Source organism: Asterias amurensis, chromosome 15, assembly GCF_032118995.1.
Source record: "Asterias amurensis chromosome 15, ASM3211899v1".
NCBI classification, from domain to species: domain Eukaryota; kingdom Metazoa; phylum Echinodermata; class Asteroidea; order Forcipulatida; family Asteriidae; genus Asterias; species Asterias amurensis.
Window position 1 is genome coordinate 12376696 of NC_092662.1, and position 16472 is coordinate 12393167.

General features: G+C 39.2%; 3 protein-coding genes across 3 annotated transcripts; all 3 read right to left on the reverse strand.

Moving 5' to 3' along the window:
* Nucleotides 1–1052: 1052 nt before the first annotated feature.
* Nucleotides 1053–1739, reverse strand: LOC139948404 (serine/threonine-protein kinase H1 homolog). The gene has a single exon (XM_071946550.1). The coding sequence runs from the start codon at nt 1737–1739 to the stop codon at nt 1053–1055; it is 687 nt and encodes a 228-aa protein (XP_071802651.1).
* A 3886-nt stretch (nt 1740–5625) lies between these two features.
* On the reverse strand, nt 5626–11235 carry LOC139948349 (uncharacterized). Its single transcript, XM_071946489.1, has 5 exons — nt 11091–11235; nt 9977–10054; nt 9082–9162; nt 8108–8175; nt 5626–7788 (listed from the first exon to the last, which is right to left on the reverse strand). Exons 2-5 carry the CDS (start codon nt 10043–10045, stop codon nt 6261–6263), a joined length of 1746 nt encoding a protein of 581 aa, XP_071802590.1. The 5' UTR covers nt 10046–10054; nt 11091–11235; the 3' UTR covers nt 5626–6260.
* Nucleotides 11236–12251: 1016 nt separating this feature from the next.
* On the reverse strand, nt 12252–14733 carry LOC139948405 (uncharacterized). Its single transcript, XM_071946551.1, has 4 exons — nt 14568–14733; nt 14034–14198; nt 13253–13414; nt 12252–12562 (listed from the first exon to the last, which is right to left on the reverse strand). Exons 1-4 carry the CDS (start codon nt 14731–14733, stop codon nt 12252–12254), a joined length of 804 nt encoding a protein of 267 aa, XP_071802652.1.
* Nucleotides 14734–16472: the final 1739 nt, after the last annotated feature.

The following is a 16472-nucleotide window of genomic DNA, read 5'->3' on the forward strand; positions in this document are numbered from 1 at the left end:
TATTTATTTTTTTCCCGTACAGGCAAAGAAGGTTCCGAAATACTTGTTGATGAAATGAGACATTAATGGTTGATATCAAAACTGCGAAAAATAAAACATAAATGATTGCCGGTAGAACTGTCTAAGGTTTGCTTTTAATCGAACATTGCAATTGTTTGCATTGAATCCTTTTATATTAATATCCAAAATGCAATAGTACAAAAGCAGCATCTATTTTAAGTGTAACAATGGGGTATTCTCTGCCCCATGGAACGGTTTATCTTACATTTTAGTGTTTCAATGGGGTATTCTCTGCCCCATGGAACGGTTTATCTTACATTTTATTGTTTCAATGGGGTATTCTCTGCCCCATGGAACGGTTTATCTTACATTTTAGTGTTTCAATGGGGTATTCTCTGCCCCATGGAACGGTTTATCTTACATTTTATTGTTTCAATGGGGTATTCTCTGCCCCATGGAACGGTTTATCTTACATTTTATTGTTTCAATGGGGTATTCTCTGCCCCATGGAACGGTTTATCTTACATTTTATTGTTTCAATGGGGTATTCTCTGCCCCATGGAACGGTTTATCTTACATTTTAGTGTTTCAATGGGGTATTCTCTGCCCCATGGAACGGTTTATCTTACATTTTATTGTTTCAATGGGGTATTCTCTGCCCCATGGAACGGTTTATCTTACATTTTAGTGTTTCAATGGGGTATTCTCTGCCCCATGGAACGGTTTATCTTACATTTTATTGTTTCAATGGGGTATTCTCTGCCCCATTTAACGGTTTATCTTACATTTTAGTGTTTCAATGGGGTATTCTCTGCCCCATGGAACGGTTCATCTTTACATTTTAGTGTTTCAATGGGGTATTCTCTGCCCCATGGAACGGTTTATCTTACATTTTAGTGTTTCAATGGGGTATTCTCTGCCCCATGGAACGGTTTATCTTCCATTTTAGTGTAAATAGCTCTTGCTACAAAATACATTTGAGAGAATAGTATTGATGCAGTGTTCTTATGTACAACTGTAGCCCATTTACACTTATTTGGTTTTCAGTTTTACTAAATGAAGATGTTGTTTTTAATGCAATACCGTATATGAGTTATCTCAGGTCGCTGCGAAGGATCTGGTGATTTGCATTGATCACCAAGTTGTTCTAGAAAGGGAACTGCTCCCAACTTGCCGATGAAATGGAGAACCCATCCGAGTTGAAAAATATCACTTTGGGTCGACTGGGGCTTTGCATTATCGACCATTTCAGGGGCAATATGGCCGTGAAACCTGCGATATTTTTTCTTCTCGTCACTTGTTAGAACATAGTTTCTTGGGGTATTCGTTGTTGTAGCCACGCCTACATCAATAACATATGCACGCCAGAGATGTGTCTGAGTGTCATATGACATCAATATATTGTCCATCTTGATGTCATTGTGTAGCAGCCCTTCGGAGTGCATGTGTTTGATTCCATCCACCACGTTCATGGCAATGGATCTCCAATCGGCCGGGTCTAAGGTCAAACTTCTAGACCCCTCAAGAGCCTCACCTAATGTCAGACACTTAGCTAATGCTTCATCGCCAATGAACTGCATGGCTACTGCCCTAAACTGACCAACTTCTATAGTTCCATGCAAGTTTGGGAAACTATCGTGTTCAGAGAGAACAGATAGGATCCGAACTTCTCTATCCACAGTGTCTTTATCTCCAGTTGGTACACATTTAACAGCTACGGGTTCGTTGTTATAAAACATCATCAACACACCTCCATAGGCGCCTTGCCCAAGTACAACCTTACCCTGCGGAGGTGTCTTAAAGGTGGACTATAACAGATTATTGATATAGCCAATATTACTATTTTTGTACAAGAAATGTAAAATAAGGACTGATATTTTAGTAGTATTCAATAAAACCTTTACCTTCATGCAAAAAAAACACAAATTCGCGCGGCGTACTCCGACCCAGAAAACTCAGTTTCGGCAAAAGCCGGTGACCCACGAACCATTCATACACAGTGTGTGACGTCACACCACGTACCGAAGCTCTGTACACAGTGTGTCAGGTCGATCGTGTGCGTGCATTTTACATGTACATTGAATGTGGAATAACATCGGACACTATAGGCTGCATTTTTTTGACACAAAAAACAGCGAAACTGTCCGATGGCAGCGGGTCTTGGGAAAACCACAGTATAGATGAGGAAAAGGCATTTCAGGGAGGCACTTCAGAGGAAAGTGAGGGCTCTAGCGATAAGGGGAGCTCACCGGACGAGAGAGAAGCCGAAGACGTGTTATGAGTACATGTAGTTAACCAGCCCGGAGACGATGATCGTCAGGCCGAAGACGATGAGCCAAACCCTGATGATCGACGGCTAAAGACAGACTGGTATGTCTTCGTTTGATCAGTTTATTTCTGCTCCCAAAAATAGTTGAAGGCTATCCTTGACTAAATTAAAACATGAACGAACATGATGGACAAGGTTTATTGTTTACCTCCATTCACGTTATAATACATGTATGTGAACAACACATGCACTGACTTAGGCAGTAGAAATGTGAGGGGAGGGGTAATTTTTGTCTTGCGTTTTATACTTTGTTGGCAAAATTCATACATTATCAATTTAAACTGATATTGTAGATAACCTATGTTGTTGTTTTTCTCCACCAAGTAACTGCGTGGTGGTTGACACATGTGCATCTACACAAATATCTCATGTACATGTATGTAACTGCTACTTTGGATTATGATTGCCTTCTGGCATGGGTATAGTTTTAAAGCAATTCAGGTACACACATGCAATATTAACACTTCACCATGCAACCCACAAATCTGTTGTTAATAATTTTGTATGAATTCTTTTGTTAATAATTTTGTATGAATTCTTTGTTTTGTTTTACAGAAAACACTGCAATGATGATTATCAGCAAGTGGTGAGCTTAGGACTATCTTGTCCGTTCAACCGCTCCCACTGACATGTTTGATGGCAGCAACACGAAGGACGTTTCCAAACCCTCGTGTACAGTACAGTGGAAGGATTTTCGTATCCACCAACGGATTAGGCAGCTTTGCTTTGGTTTATTTGTCTTCAGTCGTAACAATTTTCCAAGTTATAATGATCCAGAGGGAGTGAGAAATAATTTGATAAGCCATAATAATTTACGTATAAATGTACATGTATATTATTTCATTTTGTTCCTTTCAGATGGGTGGGTGGTTCAAATTGATTAATTTAATTTGAACCACCCACCCCTCTGAAAGACACAAAATGTAAATTACTATGACTTATAAAATTAGGTGTGTGGTTCAAATTGATTAATTTAGCACTTATGTGCAATAAACTTGTCCCCTGTTGTCAACAATACACTATGATTAACATGGTAACAACATTCAACTTGGTTAGCAGAAATATAAAAACAAAACAAAAAAACAGAAGCCATGTACACCTCCATAATAACGACAACACTAAAACTGTATGTATTTGCAAACGACAATAGTTTATTTTTGAGTTTAAAATATCAAAATTGAAAAAAGGTTGCCTAGTGATAGCGAAATCATCTGAACATTCCATCATCAAAAAAAGTTAACTATACAACCCTGTCAACGCCCCTCCCCCCCAAAAAAAGAAAACCTAAGCCATGTTATGTACCTAGTTAGCTGTGGTTCTCTTTGTAATATGTAAATTAGGTTGTACATTAAAAGAATATAATAAAATCATTGTGTACAGACCATGTCATTCTGTTTTTAAACAAAGTTGATTGTACTACCCTGGTTACCCCCCCCCAAAAAAAAATATATATATAAAAAATAAAATAAAAACCCACATCAATGTGTACAAGCTAGGGCCCAATTTCATGGATCTGCTTACTGTAAACAAAGAATCGACACTTGCGGAAGCAGGAAATTCTGTGCTTGCGTCAAGCGTGTTTCACAGGTTACCAGCAAATTTTGCCTTTTGCGGGTCATGGGTGCATACTTGGTTTATACCAGGCATTCTACGCTTACAAAGTATTAAGCGCAGAAATTTAGCCTTTGGACGTAAGCAGAGAACCGTGATCATAGCGCACATTTTGGTGGTGAACAGATCCATGAAATTGGGCACAGGTCATTCTTTCTTCAAACAAAGTTGAACCCACTACCTTTGAACCCCCACCCCCCCCCCAAAAAAAAAAAGCTGTTGCATCCTTTTCCGGTTGGTGAAGGTTGATGTCAATGACACGGGGGTTACACATCAGCTGTGGATGGAGTTGTTTTCATGTCTTGTCACCCTGCTGACAATGAACAAGTGCATTGTGCATGCATTCTATGCGTATCTGTTTAATGAAAAATAAAAAACAAAACCAAATAATCGTTATGTTGGATTTCTTGAAAATTTACAAGGCAGAAATACAATCTCGGAAGGTTTGACGTAACACCATGTACTGACAATCTCTCTTTGAGTTGGCGTAGTTTTAAAAAGAACCTTACAGGAGTTAACGCAAAACCAGTACAAAAGGAGTCCACATGCAACAAAACCAAGGGGGCAGGTTTTCTTTATGTCAGATAGAAAACATGACCTCCAACCACCCCCTCCCCCAGATCTACACCTAGTACAAAACTGTTCAGGTACAGATCGGGTGGGGGGGGGGGGGTTGTTCTTGCGATTCAACACCCCATCCCCTCCCCCCCCCCTCCACCGTGAACAGTTTTCAAAGGGGCAGCTGAAAAACTAAAAATGAAGAAATCATCTGATCCTCTGAAAATTTGCATGCATAGGCCTACTACTTACCTAAAGTGCTATTAAGAATCTTAGGTCTCCATTTCTAGTTCTGGCTAGCATGTCTCCGTACTGCATTGTCTTCGTCCTGCATTCTCATTGTAGTGTAGAGCTGCGAGTTATTTCTGTACAAAAAAATATAAAAACAAAAAATAAATAAATAAATAAAAAAACTAGTGCTGAAAAAGAACTGGCCTTATTTTACAAATGCAAATATAGTAAACACTCCATAATTAACCGTGCCAAGCCAATTAACACAGCTATAGGAAAACTTCAGACTAAACTTCTCTGGAATTGGTAATTCTTGAATTAGGAGGGAAAAATTCTGAATGACCATGGATGGGCAATTATATGGATGGGAGTTTGAACATATTTTTGAGCTGTGCCTTAAAAAAAAAAAGCGAACCATTCTTAGGCAGCTTTGGCAAAAACAATGTCCAGCAATCCAGTATCGACCAATATAAATACATGTCCAGCAATCCAGTATAGACCAATAAAAATACATGTCAGAGGCCAATAAACTGTTAACTGTAACAATCAACTTTTTAAATGGATTAATATAGTGTTCACACATGGTTGAGCATGAACATGCCAGAAAGTGTAAACCAGGGCATAAACATGCCTAAAGCTCTTGGGTGGCTACATGGATTCATCACTCAACAGAGTCAATACACTATGTAGCTATTTTATGGTAGTCGGGTCAGATTCAGAGCATGACATCGTGTCATTTGACAACAAGATGATTGTTCCTTGCATGAAAAGGGTAGAAACTAGAGATTGTTTACTATTTTTCTTATTACAATTACATGTACATGTATTGGGCCTGAATTAATAATGGAGATAGTTTCTCAGTAGTAGATTTGTAAAAATTATTAACAAGTACTTACCAGGCTTTTCTCCCTCTCTTTTCTGTAATGCCACTTGATTCTTTTGCTGTTCCACGGCCACTTGCGACCAGGGCCACGGCAGAGGGACCCCGCCGACGTCGTAGCATGCACAAGCAGCACTGGCTGGGGCCTGGTTGTAGAAGATCCCCCTGAATTCTCTCAGTGCTTAGAGGTTTAAATTTCGGAATCGATCCAGGCTTCTTACACAAACTTTGAAACTTCTAGTGCATCCACAAACAACCAAATAGTCGGCAGTATTTATAGCTGATACATTAGAAACAAAAAGCTTCGTAGCACACACGCACGCCTATAGTGTGGATGAAAACGCATACACAACACACGGAGTAACATGGCGTAATCTTTGTTTACTCTCGTTGCTTCATGGGTATGACATCACCATTTTTTGACCGCGTTCATGACGTCCGCTGGTTTACAAATCCGCTTGGATTTCAGTGTTGGTTTAATAGCCGGGAACCAGTACAGGGCGGGAAATTTCAAAATCGAAGAATCGAGGTCAAATTTTTTCGGTCAAATTGTAGCAAAATTATTTGGAGAAAAACATGACCACAACAATGAATTGATAGCTGAACACAACATAAACAAGTTCTGATAGTGATTTTAATGTAGGAGTACCATTATAGTCCATCTTTAAGATCAGACAGCTCAATGGATGGAATACTTATTCCTTGCAAGTAGTTATCTAAAGCTTGGGTCACAGGACTGAGAAGTTGTTTGGGCTGCTTTGGTGATTGTTGTTGACTTGCAGAACTTGCCTGAGAGGATGTTGTTGAGGCTGCTTGGGCTCCTGCTGGCAATGCTGCTGCAGATGGTTGTGGTTTTGGTGTCTCTACTTTTGGTTGGTGTACCGGATTTGCAGACTTAGACTCTGGGGCTGCAGTTTTTGTCACTTTAGATGGTGGTCTTGAAAATAATGACGTTGTTGTTGCAATCGTACAACTTGTTGGTGCTAATGAAAAAGCCGACGCTTGTGCTCTTGGTGTCTTGCCTTTGGTTGTCGATTGTTGTTGGCCTAATGATGCTACTACCTTCAGAACGGAAGCTGCTGTTGCTGCTATTTTACCAGCTTTCTCTACTGCTGCTGGTGCAACTGCTTTCGGAACAGAAGCTACTTCTTGTGCTGCTGTTGGTGCTGCTTCACCAGCTGATCCTGTTGCTGTTGGTGGTGATTGAGATACTTTTCCTTTGGTTGCTGTCGATGTTGTAGTAGCAGACTGGATTTTGTGTTGGATTGATGGTGCTACTTCTTTCGGAGCGACAGCTGCTGTTGGTGCTGCTTTACCAGTTGATCCTGTCGCTATTGCTGCTGCTGGTACAGCTACTTTTGGCACAGCAGCTGCTGTTGGTGCTACTGTTGCAGCTGCTTTACCAGTTGATCCTGTCTCTTCTGCTGCTGGTGCAACTTCATTTGTCACAGCAGATGCTGTTGGTGCTACTGTTGCAGCTGCTTCACCAGTTGATCCTGTCTCTATTGCTGCTGCTGCTGGTGCAACTGCTTTTGGCACAATAGATGTTGGTGCTGCTGTTGCTGCTGCATCACCAGTTTGAGATACCTTTCCTTTGGTTTGTGTCAATATTGCAGTAGCAGACTGCGTTTGTGCGTGGACTGATCTTCTCGATGCCAGCACAATTGACGCTATTGTTGCAGGTGCAGATTTTGCTTCTGTTTTATTCCCTTCGGGTGCTTTTGCTTCTTGTGGTGTTTCTAGTGAAACTGTTGTCGGTTTGTTGACGGGAAGTTGTTGCAGCTTATTTTGCAGAGATTGAGGTTTCTGCTGTTTGTGTTTTTGCTGTTGTGGCTGCTGCTGCTCACGATGTTGTTCCTGCTGCAGTTGCTGGTGTGGATATTGTTGCTGCTGACATCTATCCGATTGTAGGTTGGATACTGAGGGCGTTGTCTGTAACTGATGTTGAATTACGATTTGGTAAGGGGTGATCTTGCCTTCTAGTCTAGAGGACTTCGAAGGAAGCGATGCTCTTGTTGAACTCCACACCGGAGCAAATTGGCATCTGTATTCAAACTTGCTTCTCAGGGTCGCTGATGGCGATTGAGGTGTTTCAGCAGACCATGGTGTCTCAACCATAAGGTCGGAATGTATCTCCGACGGATAATGATGTTTAAGGTGAAAACGGAGAGATGTCCTCCTGATAAAAGTAAATAAGAAACAAATTATTTCTTGATGGATTTTCAACTGATTTGATTAAAAAGAATTAGCCACCCATAATCCCAAAATCTCAAATGAATTTTTTTTCTCTCAAAATATTTTATCGTCACGATGACAAGCATGAAACTTTTTTTCTTCATGTGTATATATGGAGAATACAAGTATAAGCATAATTTAAAGACAACAATAATTAACATTTACAAATAAACAGAAAAGGCGAGGAAATTCATAAATTTGTACTTGATCAATTTCGAGTGATTATTAAGACAGTGCACTGTCTTAATAATCTGTGTACTTACTGTATTCCATGGTTGGATAAGGGCATCGGAGTATGAGGCTCGAGGTACGTGTACAGATGAAGCCAGTGCTGTATTGAAAAACAAGACAGAAACAGGTGTTCTTACGTAAGAATGACGATCCAAAAATATATCAGTATATCAATTAGCCGATGAGATTTTAAAATGATTTTACAGATAAGATATTTTTTTGAATGCCTCGATTTTCAAGAAAGAAAATTATCTCAAAAACGGCACTACAATAATAATTCCATCCAATAAGACCGAAGCAGATTTGCGTCTCTTCAAAATGACTTTGTTTTAGTAGATAGTAATTTGCATCGGGGATTAATCATTATTAAAGGAACACGTTGCCTTGAATCGGTCGAGTTAGTCTTTGAAAAGCGTTTTGTGACCGTTTGTTAAAATTCATATGGTTAGAAAGATGATGTAAAAGTTGATTACAATTTGATCTACACAAATATGCCTCGAAATTGCGTGGTTTTCTTTTTACCTCGTCGACTAACGAGGTCGGCCATTTATGGGAGTCAACATTTTGACTCCCATAAAAGGCCGACCGTGATAGTTCGCGACGTAAAAAGAAAACCGTGCAATTTTGAGTGATACTTGTGTGGCTCATTATATTCTACTTTTAAAACATCTTTCTAACCATATACATTTCATAACAAACGGTTTCAAACGCTTTTTATAGACCAACTCGTCCGATCCAATGCAACGCGTTCCTTTAATTTTTCCTCTATAGCTACCGGGCAATCTCGGTGGTCTAGTTGGTAACACACTGCTTTTGAATTACAAAGGTCGTGTGTTCAAATCCCATCCGGGTAATGGTCGGTGTATATATTTTACTAAACATTATCTTGCATCGTTTGAAATGCTTAGTGGTGATTAAATATTTTTGAGAATGAGACTCAGTGAAAGCGACGTCAACCTTATTAAATTGTCCAACGAAGTATGCAACTGTTGCAACAATAGCTTACCGGACATGTCCCTGCTTTTTCATGACAATCAACGCACGTTTCTTCCCCGAAGAAACCCATCTCTCTCCGTATATTCCATACCTGTTGTTAAGTTGTACAGATAGTTATAAATACCTCAGTGTCTGTTCCTCTTTCAAAATGCTCTTATGTCTCAAGGGCGTATTTCAATTCAATTCAATTCAATTCAATTCAACATTTATTTCAAACTCTACCCTTCTAAAGATATAACATACAAGATATTATAAGCAAAATAATAAGCAAAGAGAATGGAGGCGAAATAGTTATTACGTGTAAACCAAAATAAAGAGAGTACCAGGATGTCAGATTAAGCCAATCTTGAAGGGAAGGTACACGTTTGGTAGTTGCTCAAAACAAATATTAACTTAAACACTGACTTGGTAATGAGCATTGGAGAGCTGTTGACAGTATAAAACATTGTTGGAAACGACTCACTCTGAAGAAGCATAGATTTTGAAATAGAGTTAATTTCTCACTAAAATAATAAAAGACTTCTAGCTCTTTGTTTCCTATCTGAAAGCACATAAATTCGTCCGACAAGGGTGTTTTTTCTTTCATCATTTTCTCCCAACTCCGATGACCAATTGAGCGAAAATTTCCACAGGCTTGTTATTTTATGGTTATGTTGAGATGCACCTGGGGAGAACACTGGTCTTTGAAAATTACCAATAGTGTACCTTCCCTTTAAGAGAAACAATAATTACAAACCCAAAAATTCTTTAAACGCATAAACCATGTCATAGTTCTACTTTGATGGAGTGATTGCTCTGAAAAGAGCCAAATCAAAATATGATATGTAAATTCAGGTAAAGTCACTGCTTTTATGTAACGTCATCACAATAGCTTCTGAAGTTGTATCGATTAAAACTCAACTAACCTGGCCGCCGCAATCCACACAACTTTCCCTTTTCCTAGGGAAGTCTAAATGAACATTCATAACATTCATCTTCGAATACTACAATAAGGAGAATAAAAAGAAACCAACAAAACATGTGTTTATTATACGGCCTATTGGAATGTGAATAACTAAGATACAAACTAAGATCTAGAAAGAAACCAGAAGATATGCTATTCACTACTAGTCTTGTCAGAATTTTGAAACGATTTTGCTTTTTCTTTGATTTGGCTTCTTTTGGCCTTTTTGGTGATGATATTTTAATTGTACGTTTGTTCGATGTTATGGTTTTTATGGTATGTACTATGTAGGCCCTACAGTAGCCTTTTACCATATTATTTTTATGTAAATCTGAGTGTGTTTCGGCCTCTCTAGGTTGCTTTAATTCAGTGTTTTAATTTTTTTTTCCAGAGTAAAACAATATTTATACAAGATGGTCTAGTTATAAATGTGTTCACACTAAAGGATTTTTACCAAAATGCAACAGTTCAACCAATGCTATGATTTTAGGCCTGCACATTTCTAAAACGAACAAATATTATATGAACATTGCTGTTAGTACATATTTCTAGATGATGTCTTGTCTTAAATTGGTTCCTACTTGTTCTTAAGTTGTCAGTGTTGTTGTTCCGTTGGTGTGTTTGTTTTTTGTTTGTTTGCTTGTTGTAGTGTCTTTCCAAAGGTACGGGAACAAAGCTCTTGCTTCACTCTATGCCTAAATCTTGTCTTGTTTTTGTGATTATTTATCCAGCCCCGTGGAAATTGATTGTTATTATACCAATTTGTTATTTCATAGTTGTGATCAAGTAGGCTACCCCGATGTTCACGACTTACAAATGTATTAAATGTACATGGAGAATCATTCAAGGAGTATAGCATTCTTATAGGGCTCTCAAAAATCAAGTCATGAAACAGTATGTATACACTGAAACACAAACAGTTGATAAAATTAATAATGCACTATAAAAAGTTTATCCTAAAGTCATCCAACCACACAAGGTCTGATTTCGTGAAGGGAAACAAGATATCGCCAAAAAAAAAAAAAAAAAAAAAAAAAAAAACAAGCATGTTAAGATATATTGGATAAAATACTCACTCGGAAATGTTCCAAAAAACGTCTGGTTCTTCAAAAATCGCTTCTTGATTTTCACAATGACTGATTCGCAAATCGTTTATCTCAGTTCAAATCGCTGGGAAAGCTCCAAAAAGCACTAGTGTTTTCACGTAAACCTGTGAGTGGTGTGTTTGTATTTCTGTGTTGTAGGATGGTCGTAAACATTAAGACCGCGTGCACCAGAGCAACATAAGTCAACATTCCCGCCAATGTGACGTCACAAACCATTTGGAATGTTGATAAGCCCCGCCGTAAAGCTGAGATATGAGCGGCACGCGTCACGCGTCACGTGCAACTATTAGCCAGTGAGACGTCTTCCACTGACATCGGTGAGGGCGCTAGTTGAGGTTCTGACGTCACAATGAGACGCACACTCTTGTTTCACGCACTAGTTTTTGTTTCCCATTTTCATTTTATAAAACATGAACACATTGCTTAACATTGCTTAACTTCATATTCACAAAATGTGTATTGTTGTATTTGGTTTAAAGTCAACATCCACTTACTTGAAGTAACAAAGTATCCAACCTAGTTTTATTCCTGCCATTAAATGAGTACAACAGATTTGTTTTCACATGTCTTGTTATATTTAAAGTGAAGGTATACTATATATTTTTTGGGGGTAGCCATACAGCCTTTATTGCTGATACAACATGGGAAGCGCCGGCAGCCAGGGCGACGTCAAGTTAGAAACCAGGAGAAACTAACTGGTTATAATTATTATTTGTTTTCTTAAACGATTCACAAAAGAGTTTTTGTTTAGGTTTTAGAAATTAATAATTCATGAAATAGAGTAGGCCTATCTAACTTAAACGATTCACAAAAGAGTTTTTGTTTAGGTTTTAGAAAGTAATAATTCATGAAATAGAGTAGGCCTATCTAACTGTACCACATCCATACAAACGGCAGCTATGAATAACAACAAATAATGCACTGGCCTGATCAGAATGTATACGCATTTGACAAAATAAAGGGGTCTGATACGTTTGGTAATAGATGTCCAAGACCCCCCAAAGACCACCAGTGTTCTCACATTTGGTGTATCCCAATGTATACAATACAACATCTTTACCTTGGTCAAACCTCGCATCGTACTCGCACCATCAGAGAAGTATTAACCGGGCTTAATCAGTTGTTTTGCATCTATTTACAAATATACGGTGTGTTAAATACCCAAGAATCGGCATAAAAAAGCGCAGCCGATATTCCAATATATACCTCTGAAGTGACACGCCCATAATACGCCCCGGCATCCCACTTAGAGAAAGCCGTCTGCTGCCCTCCTTTGCCGACACTAACCACGCCCTCTGTGTACTCGATCCAGAAAGGGCGGAATTCAAACTCATCGACGGTAGACCTACCGGCGGGCTCATTGTATTCACCGAACAGATCTTTGCAAATATATGAATAACAGGCTCTGATAACCGACTTGTCACCACCCCATCCGCCAATGTCTGCAAAAACAACAATGTTTAATTTATGTTAATAACATTGAAGTCTTATATAGCGCAAGTATCTACCAAACAAGGTACTTAAAGGCAGTGTACACTATTGGTAATTACTCAAAATAATTATTATCATAAATCCTTTCTTGATTACGAGTAATGGGGAGAGGCTGGCAGTATAAGACATTGTGAGAAATAGCTCCCTCTGAAGTGACGTCGTTTTCGAGAAAGAGGTAATTTCCACGAATTCAGTCTACCCGAAGTACACTGCATTTCGAGAACTCAGATTTAGAATTTGAGGTCTCAAAATCAAGCATCTGAAAGCACACAACTTCGTGTGACCACAAGTTGACACAAGTTGTCGCACAAGTTGTGTGCTTTCAGACGCTTGACCTGAGCTGAGCTCTCAGATCAATTGAAATATTTTAGTGAGAAATTACTTCTTTTTCAAAAACTATAATATACCTCAGAGGTAGCCGTTTGTCACAGTGTTTTATACTACCAACAGCTCCCCATTGCTCGTTACAAAGTAAGTTGTTTATGCTAACAATTATTTTGAGTAATTACCAATAGTGACCACAGTGCCTTTATTTCAGATCAGAAAGGAATAAATTACAGCTGTGGTATCACATACCGTATAGGTGTAGATAAAAACGGGATCGATTACGGTATAAAAATGAGTTGGGGGCTTTTACTTACTTATTTCTGCAAAGATGGACTCGTTTGTGTTTTTCTCAAAGAGAGCTATCATTATGCCTCCCTTACTTTTCACTTCGAAGTCCAACTTGAAGGGCATGCTTAAGGGACCCATGATGTATCTGAAGGTTTGGGGGATTGATGGTTCAGTCAGGTATTCACATCCTGCAAGAGAATACACGTATTAAGAATAAATTGCTCCTTTCATTTTTTGCAGAAAAAGCACTAGATCGGTAGTAAAAGTATAGTCTCTAAGACGTCCGGTGGTCGATTTCACAAAGAGTTAGGGGCCTAGTCCTAACTTAGAACTAGTCCTAGGAGATATACCAATTGCATGGATAGTCCTAAGTTAGGACGAGTAACTGGTCCTAATTCGAGATAAGACTAGTCTTAACTCTTTGTGAAATCCACCCCAGAGCACACTGATCGAAACTTCGATTTGAAACCATCGGTTCTTTTCAGAGCCACCCCAACTCAATTAGAGATAGTCATTACATGGTGGTACCGCAAACCATTCCATACTACGGTAATGGAAAAACCACTTCTAGGCCACACAAGTTTGAATTTAAGGAGCGTTAACGCGAAATTAAAATTTCACAGACTGATTCTAATGTTAACAACAACATTTATGAATAATACACCGAACGGTTAAAAAAAACAATTGTATAGCTTTTAAGTTAACCACACCAAGCAAATAAAGCAAGTTTTTCAACAGGGCATGAGCCTAGAATCTTCAGAAAATAATTGTGAATAAACGCATGAGGTTTATCAACACATAACTCACTGTATTTCTCGGGTTGTCGACAATTCGATCTGAAGGCCAAGACTGTTTTCTTCTGGAGAATGGTCTTAGTTTCTCCTTCAGTGTTTGGGATTATTGCTGAACACATTTCTCCACTCAGAGGCAAGGCATAGCAAACAATGGCCAAGGAAATATGCAAAATAACGGCTGAAACGAAAAGCAAAATTATGTTTCCTAAATAGTGCATCCTGGTCTGAGACATTTTTTATGAATTGCAGTGTCAACTTGAACACGATTCGGTCTGACGATAGACTTGCACACAAGTCGTTAAATGTTTTTAGGCGATGAAAGCGTTCCGACTCTCTCCTCGACACTGGCGACACTGGTGGTAATTTCGCGAGACAGCCGGCCTGCGCCGCCGTGCAGTCTCATTTAAATGAGTACATGTAGTAGTCGGCAGCCAGCAGTTTTGTTCACGTGAGCAGTGATCTCGCGAGAGCAGTGTTCAATCGTAGAGACCCGACTTACGCCGCCACCACCCTCGACTCGACATCACCGCAGCAAACTATTAACTACTTGTCCACCAGTCTAGTCTAACGACGATCGATCTTGTGACGATTCCAAACGAATCACGTCTCGCTCGTTTGTTGAAAGTGGTATCCATGACAACTAAATCCCAACCCGCAATCTGTACAGGTTCAATCAGAACCAATTGTTGTCCCGCATGAGGTGTGCCCTTCATTATTGTGGCGGAATCGCGATTATTACAGGCAACATACAACCTAATTACGACCTACGTTCATAAGGCTTAAAGATCAGTGAGAGGTCTTAAGGCCGAAAAACAACGTCCGTTTGGGTGGAAATATACCACCGATTGCGTAGTGACCGTCTAACCATGTTAGAACACAGTTTACCTAAAACACAGATACCTTCAAGTTGACTGTCGGTGAACTGCATGGTCACAAGAACGTTCATTTAACCAGTTAATATTTCCAATTAAACATTGAACATAATTGGACAGGGGGATTTCTTTTAATTACAACCTGTTTCGTAAAAATAGGGACAATAGTGTACAAGTCTACTCAGTATAATGTTAAACCTAGCACAGAGCCTGAAGCCCGGATCATACTTCCTCCAAATTAGATATGAATTTTGAAGCCACAAACAAAAAACAGTCGAACTGTGTTCAACTCACTGTAAAACATTCGCTGCGAAAACACAGCCATATGCCATGTCAAAATTCGCTTTGGATTCGCATTCGCATGAAGTATGAACCGCGGGTTTTGCCCAGCCGTGTGTTAACCATCAACATATGGCATGTATATAACCATCGTAATAGCTCTTGCATGTTACTCCGTTAGTTCGTGCATTTAACCATATCTTTAACAAGTCACCGTACTTGGAGCTTGATGAAAGCAAATAGTGTGGATTTCGGAGTATATAAAAGAATTGGTCATTGTGCGGATCTCGCCCTTCCCGTAGAACACAGAGATTAAATTATTTTGGGGATCGACAAAATATTTTGATCGAAAAAATGTACTAAGCACGGTGCTAAAATTTGTCATCACAATTAACCAATAAATCCTCAATCTATTCAAATATAGGGCTTACTAACAGGGTTATGGAGAAACAAATCACAGGATTAGTGTTATAGAGAGAAGACGACTTAAGGAAGTGGACACTATTGGTAATTGTCAAAGACTAGCCTTCACAGTTGGTGTATATAAACATATGCATAAAATAACAACCTGTGAAAATTTGAGCTCAATCGGTCATCAAAGTTGCGAGATAATAATGAAAGAAGAAAACACCCTTGTCACGCGAAGTTGTGTGCATTTAGATGGTTGATTTTGAGACCTCAAGTTCTAAATCTGAGGTCTCCAAATCAAATTCGTGGAAAACTACTTCTTTCTCGAAAACTATGGCACTTCAGAGGGTGCTGTTTCTCACAATGTTGTATACCATCAACCTCTCCCCATTACTCGTCACCAAGTAAGGTTTTATGCTAATAAATATTTTGAGTGATTACCAACTGCCTTTAAGGTGGATCTCTGACTTGCCATCGTCATTGCTGTGTGAAAATTAACTCGATTTACAGGCAAAATTATCAAGACAGATACAATATTAGCCAGCTGTGAAAGTTTTAGTTGAATTAAGATTGTCCACTTGTTGAGAAAACAGCTAACAACTGTCACGCCATTGAATCCCTCCACATTTAGCTAGGTGACAGCGGATACCAACCGCATCTCAGGCTGCATCATTTGAATCTCCAAACAATCTGCCTTGAGATGAGTTTTGGAGATTCAAGTTTGATGTCACACGGGGGGGGCATTTCAGACAAATAATTTTTCGGGATGCTTACTACCACAACAAGCTTTGTAACAGGGGGGGGGGTATTTGGCTACGTTAGGTCACAAAACCTTGTCTGGGTCGCTACCTAAGTGATACCCTATCCGTTAAACCCTAGCACGGGGCGATTAA

Bases quoted from the DNA above. Each gene is read 5' to 3' on its own strand.
- LOC139948404 (XM_071946550.1), bottom strand. From the start codon at position 1,739: ATGTTTTATAACAACGAACCCGTAGCTGTTAAATGTGTACCAACTGGA.
- LOC139948349 (XM_071946489.1), bottom strand. From the start codon at position 10,045: ATGAATGTTATGAATGTTCATTTAGACTTCCCTAGGAAAAGGGAAAGT. The intron at 8,176-9,081 runs GTAAGCTATTGT...TTTTCAATACAG, and splicing joins AAAAAGCAGGGACATGTCCG to CACTGGCTTCATCTGTACAC. The intron at 7,789-8,107 runs GTAAGTACACAG...TACTTTTATCAG, and splicing joins TTATCCAACCATGGAATACA to GAGGACATCTCTCCGTTTTC.
- LOC139948405 (XM_071946551.1), bottom strand. From the start codon at position 14,733: ATGAAGGGCACACCTCATGCGGGACAACAATTGGTTCTGATTGAACCT. The intron at 14,199-14,567 runs GTAGTTAATAGT...TTTTCGTTTCAG, and splicing joins TAGACTAGACTGGTGGACAA to CCGTTATTTTGCATATTTCC. The intron at 13,415-14,033 runs GTGAGTTATGTG...ATTCTCTTGCAG, and splicing joins TCGACAACCCGAGAAATACA to GATGTGAATACCTGACTGAA.